This window comes from Theropithecus gelada, chromosome 5 (assembly GCF_003255815.1).
Source record: "Theropithecus gelada isolate Dixy chromosome 5, Tgel_1.0, whole genome shotgun sequence".
Taxonomy (NCBI): domain Eukaryota; kingdom Metazoa; phylum Chordata; class Mammalia; order Primates; family Cercopithecidae; genus Theropithecus; species Theropithecus gelada.
The window spans coordinates 67,748,783-67,775,061 of NC_037672.1; the positions used below are offsets into that span (position 1 = coordinate 67,748,783).

The window sequence follows — 26,279 nt, forward strand, 5'->3', positions numbered from 1 at the left end:
TAGCATAGACAGTATTTCTTTAATGTATAATCTGACATTATTAACCACATGCTATTTAGATGTATTGCCTTTTACAATTAGCTCATATAGGCTACTGCATGAATCAAAATCAATAGATGTTGTCTGTATCTTCAGTATTATTTTTGCACAACTTATGTCATCCTTTTGAAAGATGATTTGTGGAATTTACCTTTACTTTATTTGAAGTGAACAGTACATTGGAATAATTTTTTAAATTAGAGGAGAAGCAAAGGAATAATATTGCTTTACTTGAAGAAAGGTCCAGTAAGCTTAAATATGTCACAAATATATATAGTTAACATGTGTTATGAATTTTCTGATGGCATGTTAGAAAGAAAAGATAAGAATACTGTGATTTGGAAGGTAATATTTCAGTTTTCCAGACAGCCTCTCTATACAGAAAGCACAACCTTTCCATTGCCACATTTACATCTAATGCATTCTATTCTGTAGAAACATTAGAATGGGTCAATCGTCATTCAACAAATAGCTATGAATTTTTAGTCCTTTCTTCCTTTGCTCTAACTGTTCCTTCTACTCGGATCATTATTCCATCTTATCCAAACAAGAAACTCATTATTTCTTGAAAGCCAATGAAATGTCACCTGTCTATAATTTTCCTGAAAAACTCATTCCTCCAGTGTTGAATCGAAAGTCCCACCATCTATATTTCCAATAATTTTATACCTACCTCCATTATGGAACTTAATACACTGTGCACTGTCTGTTCCCTTAACTAGACACCAGCATCTAGAAGGCAGAAGCCAAGTCACTGTGGTGGTTGTTTTTAATTCTTAGAAGGTGCACAGCTTAGGCACTCAGCAGATTTTGAGAAAGTGAACTTAAATTGCCCTTACTTAAAATCTAAAACCAATTTGCAGAAATGTGCTTTTGACTGGATGTAAACGATATCAATTTAGTTTAAGCTAATTTACTGAAAAACTCGAGCTACTCCTTTTGCTTTAGGGTGATAAACTGCATTTTCTACTTTTCAATAAGCTGACTTAATGGCCTGAGAAATGCCTTCCAGGACCTTTTCTCAAGCATTGGAGAAGCAATGCCTTTAAAACTTGGCAGGTCTTTAGAAGAAACATTTATCCTCCTCCTCCCCCTCCTACTTCTCCTCCTCCCCGCCTCTCCCTCCTCCTCCTCCCCCTCCCCCCCCCTCCTCCCCGTACTACTACTATTTATACTACTACTACAATTTATACTAATAGAACATAAAGTCATATATTTGTAAAGCACTAACTGAAATATTCATATATAAAAATAAAATTCTGCTAAATAACATGGGAAAGTAAAAATCAAGTGCAAATTGAATCTTCAATGGAAAACAAACTGATTTATTTCAAAATTTAAAAGTGGCATACAATTTGTTATATCAGAAAATCTATTGTGGGTATCAAATTATTTTTATATAGTTTGGTTTCTAACGTTGAAAGGTAAAGTGGCTTTGATATTATTTGTCTATGAAAAAATAGTAAAAAACATAGCTACTATCAATTGACTACCTATTAATTACTTGCCAAGAATTATATACATTGTTTTAATAATTAATATTTAATTATTTCCTTTTAATAGATGAGGAAACTGTGGCTCAGTGAAGTTACAGTGACTTATCACTCTCCTATATGGTAGAGACATTATTCACAGCCAGGTTTGAAATACTCTATAATTCCATACTTTCACCCCATTCCAGTGCAACTGTATTATCATGATCTGAACAAGTAGAAAAGTCCAAAGAATGGCTCAAGTGCCAGAAATTAACTTAGTTTTCTCAAAGTGTTAGCAGGATATTCTGGAAAAAAGAAATGAAGAGGAAAAGGTTCTAATATATTAATTTTTCAACATTTTGACTATGAGTTCCCATAACTCATCATCTCTGAACTACATATTACACTTTAAATTACACAGCTGGCTTAGCAGTTGGAGTCACTTTATTCCTGGTGTCAGATCAGATAAACCACTGGTCTGCTCAGGCATCATTATCTTCCTCCTCCCAATTACGTTTGTCAGACAACATGCTTACTACTGCATTCTTTTGCTCAAAAAGTGAGGTTTGAGTAGAGGAGGAGGGAATGTGAATGAGATACTGCATGAAATAATATCTGCCTGAAATTTTTTTAGCTCAGTGTCTACATTTTTGCATACTTTGCTGGTGGAAACCAACACACATTCACCATGTCCTGCCTATCAGTTTTCACAGAATTAGACTATGTAAGGCGTAATAGGTCTTCACCTGACCTGGGCTAGGGCTTCTCTGAACATTAACAAACATTTAGTAGCATCAATAGAGACCTGAAAATTATTCACGAGGCAGAAGATTATAATATCATTGTAAACACACCTTGTTATTCAAATACTTGCTTTAATCTTTTTTGTTTTCGTTTTTGAAATAAAGTATATGGATATGAAGATTAAACCCTGTACATGCTCATGAGAGACAGAGTGATTAATTTGACTTTAGAAAACACATATTAGGTTTCTGTTCCTTTTGATTTGACTTTCATGAGTATCTGTATCTGAGAAAGAAATAATAAGCTTACCTGCTGCTGGCTAGTGTTAATATATTCTTTGTCTATTTACGTAAGGATCAGGATACAGAAGTAAGTGATCTCTCAAGAAATGTGGGGCGTTATTGGCAAGTGCCAGTGGATACAGATGTCGATGCTTAACAAAAATTCTCTACTCTAATGATTTTGCATAATATCTCAGGGCGATCCTAAGCAACACATTTATGAAATACTGAAGGTGGCTTATGTGCTAAAATTAGTCATGTGAGAAAGAATTACATTTTATTCACATTTGATGCTCTGAAAAGCATTTTCCCCAATCATGTCTGAAAGAGAGCAAGGTAACCAGCATTACATCACCAGAATAACCTCTCATTGGCTAGTCTTTCCCTGAGGGCAGACAAAGGTTTGCACTTAGTTGAAGATGATGCTTTTAAATATTAATCCTATTATGTGTAGGGAAAAGGTGTTCTACCTGCTCCATTAAATAAAAATATAGAAGCATTATAGGACACTAATTTCCTTCAGCGACTTAATTTACTGTGGGTGTAGATGTGAGGGCATATGTGTGTCTGTTTAAGGGAATTCCAGAAGTTCAGTATATATGGGAATCAGGTACGAGATCTTGATTGATATTAGCCCTTTCATATGAGATTAATGAACACATATGGTAAAACCAGGCTTAGATTCAATTTCATAAAATCAACGTGATTTTAGACCTACTGAAACTATTTGACAATTGAGACAAATAAACAATCACCAAATCCTGTTGTCCACATTAAACTTGCTCTGGAGAATGAGACTCAGATGAAAATGACATGGAAATGTTTAAAGTAAGTTCCTGAAAATAAGAATGTTTTATTATTCTTATAATAAATATAAATAATTATCATAATAATTTATTTGGATGATATCTCTGCAAACTTTAGACTCTGTAAAGTAATTCCATAGATTTCCTTGAAAGTGCTGTAGCTTTGTCAGCAAGATTAAGAACGTTAGGGTATGTGTTCAGTTGTAGAGAAATAAAAGAGATTTAAAAAGATTTGCCTTTGTACATACTATTCTCTTTGTCTAACATGCCCTTCTTTCACTTCTCCAGTTGATGAATATTTATTCTTCCTTCTCAGATCCAGGGTAAATGTCACTTTCTTTGTGGAGCCTGTTAACTCCCCAGGCTAAGTTAACTGTTCATTCATATATCAGTGAGACTTAAGTGATTTTCAATTTGCATTCATAGAGCATATTGGAATCTCTTGTGAGATTAAGTCATACTGCATATGCCTCCTCCTACCCCAATATTGCACATTGTCACTGTGCACCACTAAGAATTAATGTTTGAAGTGAGAGATATTTCTAATGGTGGGAAGGGAATGTTATACATATAAACGGGATGGAGAAAATTTTAAATCTGGTTGGAATTCCCTGCTGTAGTATGGCTACTTTACATGATGGCCTCAGGTTCCCAGGCAAGTACCAGTCAAACCCCAATGTGCAAATGGTTTTCACACTTCTGCTTACATAAGAGTTGTTAATGTGCCATCGACCAAAGCAAGGCACATGATCAAGTTGAAATTCAAAGACTTGGAGTAAAAGCAGTGGCCAAGTCACCCTGCAAAGGGGATGTACACATGGGGACAACATAAATGTGTGGCCATTTTTTATAATCTACTATAGTAGCCTCTTGGCTCCCAGTCCACCATGTTAGCCATATAATTTGCTCCCAGAGTTATTCTTTAAAACACAAATTTGATTATCTTAGCTTATAAACATTTGATGGATCTTCACTGTCTCTAGGATAAAATATATATTCTTTTTTTTTTAAATTTATTTATTATTATTATACTTTAAGTTGTAGGGTACATGTGCATAACGTGCAGGTTTGTTACATATGTATACTTGTGCCATGTTGGTCTGCTGCACCCATCAACTCGTCATTTACATCAGGTATAACTCCCAATGCAATCCCTCCCCCCTCCCCCCTCCCCATGATAGGCCCCGGTGTGTGATGTTCCCCTTCCTGAGTCCAAGTGATCTCATTGTTCAGTTCCCACCTATGAGTGAGAACATGTGGTGTTTGGTTTTCTGTTCTTGTGATAGTTTGCTAAGAATGATGGTTTCCAGCTGCATCCATGTCCCTACAAAGGACGCAAACTCATCCTTTTTTATGGCTGCATAGTATTCCATGGTGTATATGTGCCACATTTTCTTAATCCAATCTGTCACTGATGGACATTTGGGTTGATTCCAAGTCTTTGCTATTGTAAATATATATTCTTTGTTATGGCAATCAAGGTCTTTTATATTCTGGCCCACCATCTTTATTTTGTATCATTTTCTAGCCCTATATTCAATTAGTCACTGTTCCCACACATGCCACAAACTAGACCAGATAGATTCATAACAAATATTCCTTGAGCAAGACAGACATAGTTACTACCTCGTGGAGCTTTTAGCTTAGTTGGGAAGATGGACATTAAAAAGGCAATTGCCTAAATAATAATTGAGCTACGGCAGTGATGTGTGCTACACATGAAATGTGTGCTGCACTGTGAAGGTGTCAAGAGGATCTGGGTCTGAACAGCACTGTGTATTCATGTGGCATATCCATGCCAAGTTTTTCCATGGGAAGAGAGAGGTGTAGAATAGACAGTGTTCTGTGTAGGGGAGACAATGTGATAAAGGTGGCAAGAAGCTTCCCTCAGGTAGAAAGCAGCCCGAATTCTCGGAAACACTGTAAGAAGGCCAGTATGGCTGAGATGTAGGAGTAAAGCAGAGTTGCAGGAGATGACATGGAAGAGATAGGCAGTGTCTGGTTATGTAGAGACTCATAGAAAATATCAAGCATTTTGCATATTAACTTAAGAGCAATGGTTAAAGTATTTTTAACATTTGGAAAAACATATTTTGAGGTAGCATAAAATTAAATGAAGAAACTGTTCTGTGTTTGCACATTTCTCTAATGAAGTGAGTTTAATATCTGGGGTGAAAGGAAAGGAGATAAACACAAAAATTACAAAATAAATTGAGATTCTAAGGTGGGAATAAATTCAGGCTTTTGTAGGAGTACCTCAAAGAGAAAATATAAATCAGATATGGGGATCAGAGAAATATTGTAAAGTTGCAGAAAAGCTGCAAGATTAATGGACACCTGAGCAGGGAAGAAAGGGAGAGAGAAAGCAATGCAGACAGAGGGAAGAGTAAAAGCAAAGGTGGGCTGGATTTGACAATAAATCTAATATAATGGAGGAGGTAAAATGAGTTCATTACGACCAAAGCACATGATGAAAACAGCGAGAAGAGAGAGAGAAGCCTGGGGAGGTGGTCATGGGCACATGGGGTCAAGAAACTTAGGTTGGGTGATGGTAGCTGTAGTTACTGTGTTCAGGGTGAATAAGCTTTTTAAAGAGTCTTTCATGAATAAACTTGGCTATTTACATATTTAGGAGTGATCTTTTGTAATATGAAAAACTTGTGAGAAAAATGTATACTACTAAATAATTTTAGAAGAAAGTAGTAAAGGAGAAATTCATCTTGCATTTTCATAAATTTTCAGGCTATTGCATGCCACTAAATCATTACTCAAGAAATCCTCTTTCAGCCTGGCATGCATGTCTAATCTTCTGTGTTCTCTCTTCTCCCCTATGTGGCTGATGACTTCCCCCTCTACGTTATTGGCTTCAGATTTCTAAAAGGAAGAACTAAGACTTGGCTTGACATCATTTACATTATTCTTACTTGAAGACAACCATTTTTCAACGTCAGTATAAGAACAATAGGTACAGGGCAGAGGCTCTTTCATATTTAAAATTTGAGGTGATGATAGAGATAATGGAAGAAACTAATCATCCAGTTTTTATGAACGCCTCCAAAAAAATCCAAGGGTGGCATAGATGACAGGGTGCATAAAATTTACTCATGAAGGATACTAAAAGCAACATAAAGGACACTAAAATGCCCTTTAAAAAATCTTAAGTAAGAATAAAATAGAAAGTATGTGGTCATGAATCTTTTGGCACCATCAATCCATCCTTGACGACAGGGTGTTTCCAGCTGGTGTGTTCTGTCATTGCTTCATTTGGAAACTTTATGTTCTCAGGTTCCCAGGGTCAAGAACCGAACAATTCAGATTCTTATTTAAGATACTTTGTTGGAATACTCTCTAATTCCTTGGCAAATAGTAAATTTCTACTTCAGTAGATTATATATACTCCAAAGATCCCAAATAATGGCATTTCCAGATGTATCTAAGCAGAATTAATTTTGCTAGTATATTTTTGAAATTGTATATTCTGGCAAAGTTAAAGAATACATTTGTGCTCTATAAATTTATTTTTGGAGTGGAGAAAGAAGAACTGGTGTCTCATGTTCCTATAGTATTGTTTTATTTGTCTTTCTATTTTGTCTGATCCACTGTCTCTTTTAAAGAAGTACTCTATGGCCCATGTCAGTTCTCCACAATGCTATAATTATTTTTTAAAATCAACCCCCTCCCCCAAAAAGAAGATGGATGATTCTTTATCTGTGGCAAGGCAGCAGAACAAAAATTTCTTGCTTCTCTCATGTGAATTTCATCTTCCTGGTATACATATGTAATTGTCTAAATTAAATGCTTGAAGAATTTTCCCATGCTTCTAAATGCAAGCCACTTAAGCGTAGCCTCTCAAACATCCACTCTAATGAAGGGGAGACAAGCTTCAGGAAAATGAAGTACAGGAATAACAACCAGAAAAACCTGAATGACATACGACGGGAGAAATAGTATGACTCAGGAGATAATACAGAAAACACTCCACTTTCTCATATGGTTGATAGAAAAATGACACTTAAAAGCATGGTGAACCAGAAAGCAAAGGGCTCCTTAACAAGTCAGTAGTTTGCCACTAAACTTCGAAGGTAACCAGGAATCAAGTGCTCCAGAGGGAATTTACTATATTTCTTCCTACATTCATCTGGTTGCTGAATCTTTAGGCTTCTACAAGTTTTTTAAATATATTGAGATGTTCATTATCATGGCATCCTGTGGTCAGTAATGAAATAGAGAGGATTATTGCCCTAATGTGGTAGAAATGTATGAGACTGATCTATATTTCTGTACAAATTGTGTTGACTTCATTACCTTGGTAAGCTGTACCTACAAGGACTTCTCTCAACTATTTACTTTACAACTTGTATTTGTAGGGTGGCTAAGTTTTATTTTCCTTTATATTAAGTTAAATATATATCTGGTAATATATGTTATAGATGTATACCATCATTCTCAGCAAACTAACACAGGAACAGAAAACTAAACACTGCATGTTCTCACTCATAAGTGGGAGTTGAACAATGAGAACACATGGACACAGGGAGGGGAATATCACATACTGGGGCCTGTTGGCAGGTGGAGGGCAAGAGGAGGGATAGCATTTGGAGAAATACTTAATGTAGACAACAGGTTGATGGGTGCATCCAGCCACCATGGCGCGTGTATATCTATGTAACAAACCTGCACTTTCTGCACATGTACCCCAGAGCTTAAAGTATAATAATTTAAAAACCTATTCAAAAAAACCATAAAAAAGAAAAAACATACCACTCACACCACTTAGAAAAAAAATACCACTCATACCACTTAGAAGACAATTAGTGGAACCAAATAGCAAGTCAGTCACCTGGAGAGAGTTTGAAATTGCTTTCTGTGAACTCTAGCTATGACATATCAGTGAAACCTTCTTTCTCACCATGGAAGCTGTCAGCGGTCATTGTCAGATTCTATTTTAGTAGGCAGGAGTAACAATACTGCCTTGATATTTCTGGTAGTTCTATTGAGAGCTGGGAAAATTACTAAAAATATCTCCCTTTCATGATGTCTTTAAAAATACAAGATCATCATACACTCTTGTCATCCTCTCCAATCCTTTCCTCTACCCCCAATCCCTTTTTCCTCAAGTCACTGAACATTCGTATCAGAGTAGCAAATCTGTAAACTAGATAAAGCTTTCTGGAGTATCTTCCAAATCTCTTGGCAGGGCCTTAATTTCTATAGTCTGCCATAATCAACCCAAGATAGGAGAAGATAAAAATCTCCCTTCCGTAGGTATTTGGTCTTAATATGGATCACTGAGAAACAGCTATTAAAAACAAACAAACAAACAAACAACAACAAAAAAACAACTCATCACAGTTCAAGCAAAGAAGAAAAACTTGCAGAGGTATTAGTCACCTCTCTTGTTCCTATGAAAGTATTTTTTGTGTCTCAACTTTAACTCTTCTCTACAAAGGTAGATGATCCAATGTCAAAGACATTCTACTAAATAGAGGTCTCTAGAAGTTGACTTGATTTCAAAGCCCTAGACTTCACAGTAAATATTGTGTCCATGTTGTAAGCCACAATGGAGGCAGCTGGCTTACTGATGATAGGAATCTCATAGTGACCATCAGTGGTTCTACCTGTTTCGTGAAATGATCTGTGTGGATTCTATGATCACAGTGTTAATAACAATCTCCCAGAGGGACTTTTACAGTGTTCATCAACTTTTCTAAATGATTGGAACAAGTTACCTCTGGGTTAAAGTATAAGATCTTCTCTTATAGTAAAAGCTGGAGCTTTGAACTACTTTATAATTATCTACCACAAAATGTAGATGTTTTGAGTCAGACTGATTAGCCATATCATCAAACTAAATGATTGACACTGAAAACTGAGGTGGTTGGGAGTCACTTTAATTTGGTTTTTTGTAATCACAGATTAATAGTTTTGTGAAAGTGATACAATTAAAAACCATCCTTGTTTACTTAGAAACTGATTATATACACGTACTTTCCCATGTTGTAGAACACACAATTGGGAGTAAGCAGTGCCTAAACTACTTTCCAAATAAGCTTACTTTGCATAATCTGGAAAACATAAATTCCGGGTGTACACCCGGAATTATTTGTTGTGTGCACGATACACCACGACCTCAAATAGTGCCTAGTATGAAGCAGCACTCACAAAATATGTGCTGAGTAAATCAATGAAGAATCAATGGATGTATCATTAATGAATATGTGTTGTTGAATTAATGATGTATTTGCTGTTACTCTGCAAGAAAGCTTTTGTTCCCATTAAGTTAACTTGAGGGGAGTATTTCTGTAATGTAAGAATGACACCATAGGTTTTTAAATACAGAGAATGTTCATACAGATAACCAGTGGCCTGAATAAGAAGGCTGAAATCTGGTGTGGGACAGAGATATAAAAGAAATGGGCCAGACACGATGGCTCATGCCTGTAATTCCAGCACTTTGGGAGGCCGAGGAGGGCAGATCACGATGTTAGGAGATCAAGACCATCCTGGCCAACATGGTGAAACCCTGTCTCTACTAAAAATGCAAAAATTAGCTGGGTGTGGTAAGTGTATCTGTAGTCCTAGCTACTCAGGAGGCTGAGGCAGGAGAATTGTTCCCACCCGGGAGGTGGAGGCTGCAGTGAGCCGAGATTGCACCACTGCACTCTGGCCTGGGTGACAGAGTGAGACTCCATCTCAAAAATAAATAAATAAATAAACAAATAAATAAATAAAATAAATAAATAAATAAAGGAAAAATAAACGTAAGATAGGAAGCTAACCTTACAGAGGCATCCAATCTAGTTAGGAATAACTAAGTAAAAGTGAAAGGATAGGATTAAGAGCAAGATGAGTAAGGCAAATGAAACCTGTAAGGAGAGTCTGGAAAAGATGGGAATAAGCATGAGTGCTTTAAAGTTGATTCATATAAGAGTTGGGCAAAGAACAGACTACACTGGAAGAGAGTTTAGGCCAGAAAAGTAATGAGGAGGATGGTGGTAATTGAAGTGTGAAGTTGTATACTTCTGGATTAGCAGTTTAGTGGGAATGGAGAGAAAACGTGAGCAATGTGTGCTCGCTCATACACACACACACACACACACACACACACACACAGTTTTTCACCAGGCATTATGCTTGGCAATTCACCTACATTAACTAGCTTATGTAAGGTGATTATTTCATTTAATCTTCACAACAACTTTATAAGATAGAATTATCACAATTTTTCAGATGATATAATTGAGTCTCAGAGTGGTGAAATGATTTACCTAAGATCACAATTGTTTTAAGCAGTAGAGTTGGGATTCAAATCCAAGTTAGCTTGACTCCAAAGCATAGTCTTTTATGAAAGGTTGAACATAATACAAAAAGAGCAGGGAGTAAAAGATGAATCCAGACTTTCAAATGCAGAGCATTAAAAGAAAACATAAACAGAAAGCTGCTTACAAAGCACTCCAGCGGTTTTCCCCCCATCTCTAGTAATTTCTTAGGAGAATGATACTGAGCTTCTATTTAATTCCAAACCCTTTCCTGACCTTATGTTTGACTATTGGGTTGGAATTTTGAGGAATGGTTTGGCCAGATGGAGTCAAATTAAAAGGTCCCTTTATAGGGGAGATTTCCTGCCTGGTGGAGATTCTTTTGAAAAATTCAAAATAAGGCACCAGATATTTGGGGAAAATTCACAATTGTATACAATATCATACTTCCCTTTTTCAACAGACCACGTTGGGCATGCTATTGAGCACATAAAACCTTTTATAATGTTTCCTCCTTTCCTTTGATTCTCTGTTCCCTCTACCAGGAAAGAGCCCCTTCCTCTCTTTTGCCCATTCTCTACCCTAAATACGCATACTTGAGTAAAATTCATCTCAAGAGGATTCCAGAACTGGCGCCTCCACTCTTGCTTATTCCAAAATCCTTTGAGTCATACTTGATTGATTCTTCTCTTTCCCTCATATCTAATTGTTTAACCAATCATTTCAACTCTCCTTTAAAATTATATCTACCATCTAACCACCGCTTAACATCTTCACCCATTATAAGCTGCTCCACGCCCCATCATTTCTTACTTGGATAATTACAATAGCTTCTTAACAGCTATCCCTATTTATACCCTTAACCTCTATACAGCCTATGTGTCATTCAGTAGCCACAGTGCATTGTTAAAATACAAGCCAAATGTCATTTCTTTGCCCCAAATCCTCCAATGGATTTTCACTGCCTTAGAGTAAAATCCAAATATCCTTCCTTGGTCTATAAGACGGGATTGCTGCTACCTCTTTGACTTTATTCTCTATCACTCGCTTCCTTACTTACTGTTTCAGTTACAATGGCCCCCTTGCAGCTCATAAAAACCACCAAGCAGGCCCTCCTCAGGGTCTTTGCATTTGCTTTTCCACTTGCCTGGAATGCTGCTCCCTCACCTGTCCACATGACTCCCTTCTTTGTTTGTTCAGGTTAGCATAAGCCTTCCCTGACCACCCTTTCTAAGAAACTCAATGCCATCATTCTCTAGCCCTCTTAGTTTGTTTTATTTTTGTATCACTAAGACACTGCCTTGTTATATAGATATGTATGTATTTGTTTATTATCTGTCTCCTCTAACCAAAATGGAAGCTACTGGTGGGTAGGTACTTTGTCTCTTTAGGTCACTGTTGTATCCCAAGTGACTATAAAAATGCCTGACACATAGCAAATGCTTAATAGCATTGAACAACTAAATGAATGAACCAAATTTGAAGCATCTGAAGGGCTACCCTAAAAACAGTAATAATTAAGAGACTGAAAATAATATAGTGAAGACAGAGATATAAAAAATGAAGGTCACAAAGGGACCTGACACAATTGTCAAAATTGTATAACATGGTCAAAAAGTATCAAATCTCTATCAATGATTGAATAATAAACAGTTTAGTTAGAATTAAAGACATTTAGGTGAGGTTGTAATACTTGCACAAATTTTATTGCAAATCTGTGTATCTAAGATCTATGGAAAGCTCAGGGTAAGATTTGAGCCAAGATATAACTTCAGTGACACCAGGATTTCACCATAACCCCAGAAAAAAGTTAGTAAGTGGAGTATGCTTTGAAACCAATTAGAAAGCAATCAGACAATGATGAGATAGTTCCCTGAGGTTTTCAGAACAAAATGAATTCAGATAGGTAAGCTGAATGATATGTGGATATTATAATAAAAAAGATAAATAAATATCTTTCTTTTCTATCCTAAGAAAGAGATTAGTCTTCAAGTTCTTATGTAAATGGTAGATTATTATTTACCAAAGTATAGCCTCTCATTCAGCGACTATGGATTCCACATCCCTTGTACTCCATACATGACTACATTCGGGTCTGTAGAAAGCTAGCAGATGTGATGCATGTACCTTCTAGTTGAACTTTATTAAAGATGGATTTTCTTGTTCTGGGCTCTCTCTTTCACTTTTCCTTAGAAGATAACATAAATGAAGAGGCAATTCAACTTCAACCATGTGGATAAGGACAACACTCAGGTGGAACGATGTTATGGGATGAATTGTATCCCCTCTAAATTCAGATGTTGAAGTCTTAACCCCAGTACCTCAGAATGTGACTGTTTCCGGAGACATGGTCTTTAAAAATAAAATTAAGTTAAAATGAGGTCATTAGCATGGGGTCTAATCCAACCTTCTAAGAAGAGGAAAGTTGGACATAGACACACACAGAGGGAAGACAATGAGAAGACACAGGGAGAAAATGGCCGTCTACCTGGCAAGGTTGCCTCAGAAGAAACAACCCTACGAATCCCCTGATCCTGGACTTTCAACCTCTAGAATTTTAAGAAGTAAATTTCTGTTGTAAAAATCATTCTGTCTGTGGTACTTTGTTATGGCAGCTATGGCAAACTAATAGAAACAGTAGTATAGGAGAAAACAGTATCCCTGAATGATGCATAGCTGCCTAACTCCATTGACTGCCTCCCTAATTCAGACTTTCGTGGGAAATAGCAAAATTATCTTTTTGTTCAGACACAGTCTCACTGTGTCACCTAGGCTAGAGTGCAGTGGCACGATCTTGGCTCACTGCAACCTCTGCCTCCCGGGTTTAAGCAATTCTCCTTCATCAGCCTCTTGAATAGCTGGGATTACAGGAGTGCGCCACCACATCCAGCGAATTTTTGTATTTTTAGTAGAGGCGGGGTTTCACCACATTGGCCAGACTGGTCCCCAACTCCTGCACTCAAGTGATCCACCTGCCTCCGTCTCCCAAAGTGTTGGTATTACAGGTGTGAGCCACCATGCCTGGCTAGCCAAATTATCTTGGCTATGCATTTTGGTTTCCCTTTGTTACAGCCCTTCACCTATACTCAAGTATAATACTTAAAAGGAAAAAAAAGGAAACAACCTAAGAGTTTAACAATAGAGAAAGGGTGAACCAAATAATGATACATTCACTGAACATAACCATAAACCAGAACCTCAGCAAGGCAAATCAGTAAAACAAGTTTAAGTGCATAAGTCATATATATTCCTCAAACTATATAGTTGATGCATACAGAAAATATCTGGAAGCAACTTTAGTACAAAATATAATGATAATGTCAGTTGCGTTAGAGGAGTAGACATTCTTTTCCATAAAGTGTGACTTCTTTACTTTTGTAATTTAAACCAGTGTCATCAACAATATAATGTACCTTTACATTAGACTTACCACCTTTACAAAGACTTATCACTTTAAATTTTACTATCCAATTATGTTAAGACAGTAGAGAGACGAAAGTCACTCTTAGACATTAATCTCATCTATTTTGATTTTAACAAAAATGCCTACATGCCATTTCTCTTTCCTATCTTTTTGCTTTCTTTACAACACCAATTCTTTCCTGTCTTATTTTATTCCTTGTTTTAGTATAAACCAATGAATGGAAAAGCATTGTCAGAGTTGGAAGACAGGGAGGAGAGATGGCAGACAACAGGGAATAGACACTCCAGTTCTTCTTATTCCACCTCAATCCCTGCAGGAAGCATCATAAAATTGAAGCAAAGCTACTAAAGCTTCAAAAGTGTAGAGAAATGTCTTTGTGTTAGTTATGAGAAATAAATGAGGCCCGAGAATTCAACTATAAGAGCACAGTTAATTGAATTAACAGCATGGAAGTAATTAATTAGACTGTTCAGCTGAACAAATCCATTTGATGAATTAAGAACAGTACAATTACGAGTTTTTGAGTCTAGGACTACACACTATTTTCTGATGTGTTATTCCTAAGAAGCTATTTACTACTCATAGCACATAATCTCATTTATATCTTTTGAGAATACAGCCTTCTTTGTCAGAAGTGTATGAAGTTTCTTTCAAAGCTACAATAGAAAATGGTTTAAAAAAAATGCCCATGAAAGTAGGTATACATAAGTGTAAAAAGTAATAATCTATATAGCAAATATAAATTTATAAATTAATAGATTATTCACTGTATGATTATTAGTAATGAAAAATAATTCTTAGACATGCAAAATAATTTTATCACAGATGCTTTTAAATACTGTTTCTTCTTTTAATGCCATAAGTCAGGAGGGAGAAAGTATGTTCAAGTAACAGAAGAGGAATGTTAAGCATTTGTCAGAAACTGGACATATTGATGAACTGTCAAGTTCTTAATTGGAAATCAATACAAAACAAAATAGCACTTCAATTTAGTAATAACTTTAAAGCCCTATTTATTTCCCAAAACATCCAAAGAGGCATGGCGTTGCAGAAAAGGCCTAACTTGGATGTATGTTGAGGAAAAGAACATACTGGTTAGCAAGGTGCTTAGCACACATTACCTTCCACAGTGAACAACCTACCTGGACAGTAATAGTAATAGTGAGAAACTGTAACCAAACAACTGAATAATCATGTAGTAGAAGTGATTATGGCATTGGATATTGATTTGAACTATATGATCACTAATTTTATGAGACTCAATTGGACACAGAGAAAAATACAGGCAGTGTTCAATTTTTACAGTAGTGTAAGACCACAAAGATGACTGCTGAAACAGTGTGAAGCAATTTTAATAGTCAATGGGAGAAATTATATTTGTTTAGTGACCTTTAAAATTATTTTGTCGAAACATTAAAAGTTCTCTTACTGTGTTTTATAAATGTATAGCGGATTAAAAATAACAGTAAAATTAATATTACTGATAATAGTAAAACAAATATTACTATTTACTAGTAGTAAAACTAATAGTAAAACTAGTATTCACTAATAGTAAAACTACTAGCAAAATTAAACTAATATTTAAAAAACGAATGCAACTTAAAATGCTGAAAACATTGAGAACTGAACTGTTTTTTTCTCTGTAAACATTTTGAAAAGTATAGTTTGAATGGTTCTTGCCTTTTCTTGGTCATACAACTGATGATTAGGAGCAAGCATCTTTTCTATGCCTTGGTGAACTGGCAGATTCCTTTCTAAGTATGAATCAGCTTCCAACATTTTATCCTTTGCCCTTTCAATGGCATGAAATTTCTCTGCAGGTTCCTTTAATGTGAAGTTTTTTACATCCTCTGGGACACTGTCATCCTTTCCATCACAGCCATTTTGCTCATTTATGTCGATAAATCGTTCCCATCAATGTTATCTACTTTAACTGGGTCACCCAGTTTTCTTTACTAATGAAACAAATATTTCTGCAAGGACAATTTACTTCAACGATTGATTTTATCTACATCTGTTTTGTTTATCTTGGCTATAGTTATAGTGAAACTTTTCACCGATACTCACAAAGCAGCCACCACACTTTCCCTGTGGCAATTTGAAGCCAAATGTTACTTACGAGTTTTGTAGCATAACCCATCTTAAAGTTCCTCCCTCTCAGTTGGGGGATCATCCCTCACCTCAGGTTAAGTCCTGATGAACAACTTGAAGAGCAACATGTCAAAACCTATCACTTGCCTGCTCCTATGGGTGGCTGAGTCATGGCCTCACTGGCAAAGCCTTCTTTACCAAGTCCAGGTCCTCATTAGTACTCTGGCTCCATGAACCAGCACGCTGGCAAGCTAGATACAATTAATAATATGGGTGTCTTTTATGATAGGATTAGAAAATCTTGACCTTCCAGGTGAAAGTTTCTGGGCTTTTACATGATTGTTTGGTAATGCTCTGTTGGATGTCCAAGATACCCCAAACAGTAGAGCTGAATGGAGCCACTAATATAATTGCTATCATTTAACTGATAACACTGACAGCTAGTGAGGTGTAAAGCTATAGGGCAACAGGCTAGGTCTCCCAGCCCTGTTCATCTCATATCTTTGTCTCTTTTCCATTTCCTTTTTAAATGTTTTATATATACTTAGATACACTGAACTACAACTTGATTTAATAGTCATTACCAAGTTAGACTTCATGTGACATGGAGTATCTATATGTGCTACTAAGTATACACACCCACCAAAAATGCTCACGTAAAATTTGCTTTCAGAATACTTTTTACTTTCAGCAAAAATCATTCTTACTTAAAAATAAGAAAGCGTGGAAGTGATATGAGACCAAAAAATACTCTATGAGAGAAGAGTCTTATACAACGTGCTAAACTGAACTGCTGGGTAAGCTTGCCTTACAGGCGGTCAAGGCTGTGAACTGCAAACATCCCTGCTTTTCTTGCCTCAAGCTGGTTATCTCATGTTGTCAGTGCCATCTGGGTGCATCACAAATGTGGTAATTTTGCAATGAACGCATAACTATGTTATCAAGAAACAGAATGACAGTAAAGAAAATAAATAAGGCCAGGTTTTAAAATAAAATGTACTTTACTCTTCCAAGTTGAGAAATTCAAATAAGTTACTCATATCTGACCTAAGTGATTGAACATGAAAGATTAAATAAATAAATGAGGTCATTCCCTAGTGATTTCAGCATGTACACAACACACACACAGACATAGGTATATGCATACAGATACACATGTTCATGTCGAGAGCCATCACTGCTAGAACAGAGTTCCAACCATGTCAGGGACGCTATGTATTAGAGCCAATGAGGGCAGCAGTGTTTTCTTTGGTAAGGTACATCTGTACTCTGCTCTTATTTACACCATTTTGTCTCTAGAATGCATTGTTGCACATATGTGTCCTTAGGGTTTTCTTTTTCTTTTAGGCTCAAATGCCCACTTGGATCTGGTCCCTGATGTATCTTAGAATCTCACATATATAAGGTCAGTATCCTAGGACACTTCTAACTGCATTTTCTATTTTTATTCAACAATATGCTAGAATTTGGGTAAACTATCAGCTGATGAGCAGGTTCTAAGTGAAAATTCAAAATCTAAATTATTTTTAAAATGGCACCACCTATTCTTTTCAGTTTCTCTGTAAGAAGGGCACATCTATAACTAACGAAGTTCTTGATGTGGCACTGTATTTTTTGGCCAGAATAATCAGTCTTATACAAAAAATATTTCTAACATAAAAATGTCACCACTTGCTTTACCATATTTGTGCCTTCATAGACATCTAAGACTCCTAGGCTACACTGAAAATCTGAACGCAGGTAAACATCTGACAAAGATAACGGAAGTAAAATCAGATTAGAGGGTCAGGCACCTAGAAATACATCAGTCTTGGGGCCCAGTTTCCCCTTTTGTAAAGAGAAGACCAGGTTAGAATTTTTTTTTATTGCTACGTATTTGTTGCCTTATATCTTTCACTGACCACAAAAACTAGCTTAGTTCCTTTTCTTTATTCTCTCTAAAACACAAGTGAAAAACACTGACTTCAACTATCTAGATAACTACCTAGATCTGAAATATAGTTAAGGTTGGCAGACACATCCTAAAGTACCTTCTGGCTCTAAGAGTGAATGGCTGAGAATAGAGCATATTTGACTAAGCTAGAGTAAGATGACAACTCCCAAAATTCAAAACAATGCCCAGGTCTATAAAAGGACAGATGTATTCTATCAATAAAAACTGTACTACAAGAAATTTGATCCCTAAACCAAATATTAATGATACAATTGGAAGAGAGGGAGAAAAGGAAGAAAGGAAGGATAAAAGGGAGGGAAAGAGAGAAGAAGGGAGAAAGTAAATATTTAAGTCTGATTGAACTCTCTTCCCTCAGAAGAAAGAGGTGATGATTAATAAGTTAATAATTCCCCCATAAATGAAACTTCTCTATTTTTAAAATATGTAAGGTAGAATTTTTTTAAATCTTCACTTATCAAAAGATATTGGTTTATTACCTTCAAAGTCCACATCTCCAACTAATTTTGTCTTTCCTGTCAGTGGATCATGGACGTAGTTGATACCCACATCAATTACAGCAGCACCTTCTTTAACCATATCAGACGTAATCAAGTTTGGAATACCTGAAAACAAAAAGAGTTGTTTGTCCTTCAGCATAACAAATGTTTATATATATGTTTGGTAGGCTTATATACATACACACACACACACACACATATGTGTGTGTATATATATGTGTGTATAACACGCACATATATGTGTGTGTGTGTATATGTGTGTATAACACGCACATATGTGTGTGTGTATATGTGTGTATAACACGCACATATATGTGTGTGTGTATATGTGTGTATAACACGCACATATATGTGTGTGTGTATATGTGTGTATAACACGCACATATATGTGTGTGTATATGTGTGTATAACACGCACATATATGTGTGTGTGTGTATATGTGTGTATAACACGCACATATATGTGTGTGTGTATGTGTATAACACGCACATATATGTGTGTGTGTATATGTGTGTATAACACGCACATATATGTGTGTGTGTGTATATGTGTGTATAACACGCACATATGTGTGTGTGTGTATATGTGTGTATAACACGCACATATATGTGTGTGTGTGTATATGTGTGTATAACACGCACATATATGTGTGTGTGTATATGTGTGTATAACACGCACATATATGTGTGTGTGTGTATATGTGTGTATAACACGCACATATGTGTGTGTGTGTATGTGTGTATAACACGCACATATGTGTGTGTGTATGTGTGTAACACGCACATATGTGTGTGTGTGTATGTGTGTGTAACACGCACATATGTGTGTGTGTGTGTAACACGCACATATGTGTGTGTGTATGTGTGTGTAACACGCACATATGTGTGTGTGTGTATGTGTGTGTAACACGCACATATGTGTGTGTGTATGTGTGTGTAACACGCACATATGTGTGTGTATGTGTGTGTAACACGCACATATGTGTGTGTGTGTATGTGTGTGTAACACGCACATGTGTGTGTATGTGTGTGTAACACGCACGTGTGTGTGTATGTGTGTGTAACACGCACGTGTGTGTGTGTATGTGTGTGTAACACGCACGTGTGTGTGTGTATATGTGTGTGTAACACGCACATGTGTGTGTGTGTATATGTGTGTGTAACACGCACATGTATGTGTGTGTATATGTGTGTGTAACACGCACATATATGTGTGTGTGTATATGTGTGTGCAACACGCACATGTATGTGTGTGTGTATATGTGTGTGTAACACGCACATGTATGTGTGTGTGTGTAACACGCACATGTATGTGTGTGTGTGTGTGTAACACGCACATGTATGTGTGTGTGTGTAACACGCACATGTATGTGTGTGTGTGTATGTGTGTGTGTAACACGCACATGTGTGTGTGTGTGTATGTGTGTGTGTAACACGCACATGTGTGTGTGTGTGTATGTGTGTGTGTAACACGCACATGTGTGTGTGTGTGTATGTGTGTGTGTAACACGCACATGTGTATGTGTGTGTGTATGTGTGTGTGTAACACGCACATGTGTATGTGTGTGTGTATGTGTGTGTGTGTAACACGCACATGTATATGTGTGTGTGTATATGTGTGTGTGTATATGTGTGTGTGTAACACGCACATGTATATGTGTGTGTGTATATGTGTGTGTGTATATGTGTGTGTGTAACACGCACATATATGTGTGTGTGTAATACGTTGTTCCTTAAAAAACAGGCCATTGATCGTTTCTGATCTGAGAGAAGAACAAAGATGATTAAGGCAGCACATAAGGGCTTCTGAGGATGAAATCCTGCAGGAGTTAACCTCTCACCTCAGAGATCGCTCACCTGACATCGCAGGGATACCTGCTTGAGCAGCATCCTTTTGTATGTCACATACTATGAATGGCATGGGGAGATTGCGGACATGAGACAGGCTCCTGCTGAGGTGTGATGGAGTGGAGCACAGTGAAAGCAACTTGGAAATTGGAAGGAGGGAAAGAAAGAAAGGGAAGAAGGGAGGGAGGAAGGGAGAGAGATAGAAAGGAAGGGAGGGGGAAATAAAAGAATGAGGATAATAATAATTCATATTCCCCAGGGTTGTCGTAAACAGTAAAGTGCCATACTCATAATGGCATCTCATCAACTCCAAACATGAAGTTCTAAGTGCTATCTTGAGCTTTCGTTTTATTTTTTCTTGGTTTCTTTGGATCACGATGTCTGTATGATTCTGAAAGGTGTAATGTATAGTAAGCTCTCCTCACTATTGGTCTGTTCCAGTTTAAAAGACAGATCTACACAGATCTTATGTCATCATCTATTTCCTGCAATTATTTTAAAATTTTGTTTCAAGTACAACAGTACTGGCTAAGATTAATGTTCCAGTTTTAAAAAAAAATAACATTGAACAATCCAACCACAAATTTAGTAGATTAAAGCAACAATTTATTACTATGTCTTATGATTCTGTGGGTTGACTGAGTTCATCTGGATGTATTTGGCTTAGGATCTTTCATGTAATTGGAGTCAGATAGTGTCTGAAGCTAGAGTCATCTAAAGACATGACAGGCTAAAAGGACTCACTTACATGGTTGCAGCGGATGCTTATGATTGGCTAGGAGCATAGTTAAGGCTGTCAATGGAACACATATGCATGAACTCTCCATGGGGCTTAGTTTCTCACAGACTGGCAGCTGGTTTCCAAGAGGGAGTGTTCCAGGAGACAAGAAGTATTAGTTACCAGCCTCTTAATGCTTGGACCGGGAAACTAGCATAATGTCACTTCTGTCATATACTATTGGTCAGGAAGTAACACAGTCCACTCAGATCAGGAGGAGGAACAGAGACTCCACTTCTCAGTGGGAGGAGAATCAAAGACTCTGTGCTCATCTTTATTATTCTATCACAATGCTTCTGATGGACATGGTGTCTGGTAGGTTATTTGCTCACATTCGGATTCTAGATCTCTTGCGGGAAAAGCCTACCCACTGTGTTGTTAGAGACATTCTAGCACCTGTACTATCCATTTAAGCATTACGGACGGCTTAAATGTCACCTTGTAACATGATTTTTACTGCTAGCAAGAGTTTAAAGGCTATAAACAAATGGTCAATGTCAACATAGATGTAGCTATGGGATAGCTTCTTTAGTCTCATAATGATGTGACAGAAGAGTCACCAATGTTTGAGATGTATTTTTCCCTTGCATTCCTATCCTGTGATATAGAACTTATCTTTTTTATTGGTTCTGACATAGGTACTATGCCTCGCTCCAAATAGCCATAAAATCCTCTTTCTTCTTGGTATCCAATAGAAAAAGAAGACATACATTGAGTATAGCTGCAGAAAAAAAAATTCAAGATAAAAATATTCATAAAATAGTTATTATTGTCTAGCCTCTATGCTAATGGCAAAGATCCCAATTTCCCTCTGATTATTATAACATCTCAGAGAATATTAAATGGCAATGAACAAATGGCAAAATTTTCAAAATAGAGGAAAGTGTGAGCTTGATTTTAATTCCCAGGAAACTTACAAAATGGAAAAAAAACTTTAAATGTTTATCTTTTTTGGATAGTGATGCTTTATATGTCCACTGTAGAAAATTTGGAAAATATGTAAAAATTTAATATGAAAATAAAAATCACTATTATCTTACTATCCAAAGAAAATAAGTATTCGTATTTTTAGTGTATTCCTTTCTAGGATTTCAAAATATTTATATATTAAATATAAAATATGAAACCTGCATTTCCTTAATGTTGTGTCTCACTATGTATCTCACCACTCTGTTATTACATTAAAATGTGAGCATTTTCCCATTTCATTTTATTTGAAAATTAGAAGCTATATGAACTAATTCATTATATGGATTACCATAAAAATGTATTCATTCCTGCAGTGTTTCTAATATTTTGCTATTATAAATAATGCAGTGATGGTCATTTATGTTCAGAAAACGATGGGTAATTTCTTAATTACAGCATCAAATTTTAGAAAACTTTTCACTGAACTCTTATGAATGGAAAAATATAGGTTAGATGAAAGCATCTATTGGTAGAATCATAGGTAGTTAAATAACATATTATGAAACTGTTGACCAATGCATTTGTAAGGTCTATTGAGATCTTCTGTGAAAAGTATTTGTCAATATACCATGTTCAAATTTTAATAAATAATTTGGAAGAACACATTGGCATTGTGATGGTTTTATCTTTGTTCTCCTCCAGATCCATTTTCACCTTTTTTCTGCTTTACTCTAGGCCAGCGGTGGGATTGATCCTTACAAGGGTCTTGTGTGCTTCTTGTCTCTCTTGGAACCACATCATGGCCATGAGAACAAATTCAAGCTAGTCTGCTGAAGGATACAAGTACCGTAGAGGAAAGCTGAGTTACTTTAGCTGAGGCCATAATAGACTGATCAGTTCCCTGTCAACAACCAGTAACGGCAGATGCTTGATCAGGCCCCAGAAAGATCATCAGAAATAAGTGAGTCAAGTTTACTATAAGTGATCAGCTGAACCATGGACTCAGGAAAAAAATTTTTTAAAGGTGGTGTCTAAGTGACTTTTTTTTTTTTTTTAACATACCAGTAGCTATATAGCCCATATTTGCAAATGACACAAAATTGGACAGAATGGGTACTGGGTTGTAATTTTGGAATGATGGATTATAAGTATCAAGAATAATCTGAATGGGAACAAATGTATAATTCTCATGAAGTGCTGTACTTGATTAAAAACTCAATACAAAACTAAGATGGTCTCCAGATACAAGGATGTAATATTTTCCAATATATTTTTAGCAAACTCTCTGGAATAGTTGGTTGTACTTCAGAGGCTGGTGTAGGGAAGAATGATTAGAACCAGTCTACAAATCATGTCAAATTCTTATCACTTGCTATCAAACTAGCTGGCTCAATTAATTATTACTGATCTACAATAAGATAAAATCTTGTGCCACAATATAAAGCAACTATCTCAGTAAACACAGTTTAATTCAGCTAACTTTATTATTACTTTTTGTAGGAAGAATTTTTCAATGAAATAAGTGGTGTGTTGATTTATAGTTTGGTGCAAGCTCCCTATATTCTTGCAGACCTATAACATACAGTGAGCAGAGGGTAAGAAATAGTCACTGACCATCACCAGTGCACTGACCACACAGTGAAAACCTCTGCACTAGACGAATGGTTAAATGAACTTAGGCTACCTATCTCAGAAACAAACAAACAAACAAATGCATACACCTAAAAACAAAACAAGAAAACCCCAATAACTAGAGTCGTTTCTTCAATATGTTACAAACTGCAAATCAGGAAGATTTTACTCTATATGGTTTCAGAGAGAAGAAAGGAAAAAACATAAAGGGAGGGAGGATCTTTTAGCTCAGTAAAAGATATTCTAAGGATAATATACCACAAAGAGAAACTGTATAGTGTCCTTATTTCTTACTAGCAATATTCAAAATAAAGAAGGGATTGAACTGGGAAGGTTAGTTGTAGGAAGACAAGTCCCCAGATTACCTTGGCTGCCCCAGCTCTTTCCCCTGCCACTTAACAGAGACTTTCTCTTTATCCCGTTCTAGTTCTAGAATGGGGCATCGTGAGATACAGAGAAAGTGTTGGGTATAGTCTAGACTATGTCCTCCTCCCTCCTAGAATGGGATGTTCCCCAGTGCTTGAGCTCAGCAATTCAAGTGGTGTCTAGGGTGTATTGAGTTCCCTCAGCTGTGTCACAATGGGGCAAGCACCGATGACACTCCATTCGCCCTGGGCAGTTTCCTGAGCCTTGGGAAGCTGGCTCACCAAGGATTCTAGGCTTCTGGTTATTCTTGCTGCATATCTGCGTTAGCTGATTTGTGTGAGTGTTCTGTCTCACCATTCTTATGCAAGTGATAGAGGTACTGGGACCCCTTTTGCTCCTCCATGCTGTCGTCATGGTGTTGGGACTACGGAAGCATCTAGGTCTTCTCTAAGCTTCTGTCAGACTTATAAACTTCTGTATTAGTTATGCCTTTCAATTCTATGACTTAAACATTCTCCTTTGTCCTTTCAAATTAAAAAAAAAAAAACCTCTTCTTTCTTTTTCCAAGTAATTCATCTCTGAAGTTGTGTTGACCTTTGACTCTATCATTCATTCTACTTAAGAAGATAGAGAAATTATATAAATTACATTTAATGGTTGGAATTATGACAAACATTCAAAATCTCTATTTTAGTTAGGCTAAATACACTGAGTAGTCCACTTACATTGCTGTCTTGTAGAGGCAAATGATTGGAAGCACATAGTTGCTCAATCAGTATATTTTTATAGATATTGAAAAGAAATTTCTAAGACTTGATGTGTTTAATTCCCCAAGTACACAAATGCAATATAAATTCTTGTCATGTGATAACATAGAATTAAAATCTACTTAAATATTAGATAAATAAAAGACATATATAATTAGGATGCACAGTCAGGATATTTTTATTTTTGTTAGAGTTGAAAATGAATGATTTCAAGTGAATGATTCCTATGAGTTTACTTTTTCTGTTGTTGCTGTCATAATTCCATGGGAACCAATCCTTAATTTTTATACATAATTTGAGGGCTCAAGCATTATATGTGAGAACCAAAACCATCTATGCTCACATAGCTTATATATTATAAGCTGTAATATTAACATTATTTTGTTATTCAGCTGTCTTCATCTACATAACTTTCTTACTCCAGGAAAGTCTTGCTCAGAAAGATGAAATTTGAAAGTGATTTTGTCTCAGGAACTTATGAAAAACTCATTTAATGAATATTAAACCTTTTGATTTTTCAGTAGGTAGCATCAAATAGCTGATTCTGTAGGATGTTTTGAAACCCTTGCTTCAAAATCCTCTGTATCCACCAATCCTAAACTTTCATATTATAATCATCCAATTCTAAGCAAGCCTCCATAAGGCATGTTAAAAGACTTGCCTTGCAATACAACTCAGGACACAGGCACGGACAGAGACTTATAATTAAACCACCAAAAGCAATTGCAACAAAAGCTAAAATCAACAAATGGGATCTAAAGCTAAAGAGCTCCTGCACAACAAAAGAAACTATCATCAAAGTGAACAGGCAACCTACAGAATAGGAGAAATTTTTTGCAATCCACCATATGACAAAGGTCTAATATCCAGAATTTACAAGGAATTTTAAAAAATTTACAAGAAAAAAACAACCCCATCAAAAAGTAGGCAAAGGATATGAACAGGTGTTCCTCAAAAAAAAAGACATTTATATGTCTATCATCCATATGAAAAAAAAGCTCAACATCACTGATCATTAGAGAAATGCAAATCAAAAGCACAGTGAGATACCATCTCACACCAGTCAGAAAGGCAATTACTAAAAAGTCAAGGAACAACATGCTGGTGAGGCTGTGGAGAGATAGGAACCCTTTTACATTGTTAGTGGGAATATAAATCAGTTCAACCATTGTGCAAGACAGAGTGGTGATTCCTCGAGGATCCAGAACCAGAAATACCATTTGACCCAGCAATCCCATTACTGGATATATATCCAAAGGATTATAAATCATTCTACTATAAAGACACATGCACACGTATGTTTATTGCAGCACTATTTACAATAGCAAAGACTTGGAAACAACCCAAATGCCCATCAATGATAGACTGGATAAAGAAAATGTGGTACATATACACCATGGAATACTATGC

At 36.3% G+C, this 26,279-nt stretch overlaps 1 protein-coding gene across 2 annotated transcripts in view; it reads right to left on the bottom strand.

The window, feature by feature from the left end:
• The window catches only part of MTHFD2L (methylenetetrahydrofolate dehydrogenase (NADP+ dependent) 2 like), a 119,242-nt gene that overhangs the window by 2,505 nt on the left and 90,458 nt on the right, over positions 1 to 26,279 (bottom strand). For both annotated transcript variants that reach the window (XM_025386424.1, XM_025386425.1), the window contains one exon: positions 18,550 to 18,675. In XM_025386424.1, coding sequence (XP_025242209.1) covers positions 18,550 to 18,675 — 126 coding nt within the window. The remainder of the gene's footprint in view (positions 1 to 18,549; positions 18,676 to 26,279) is intronic.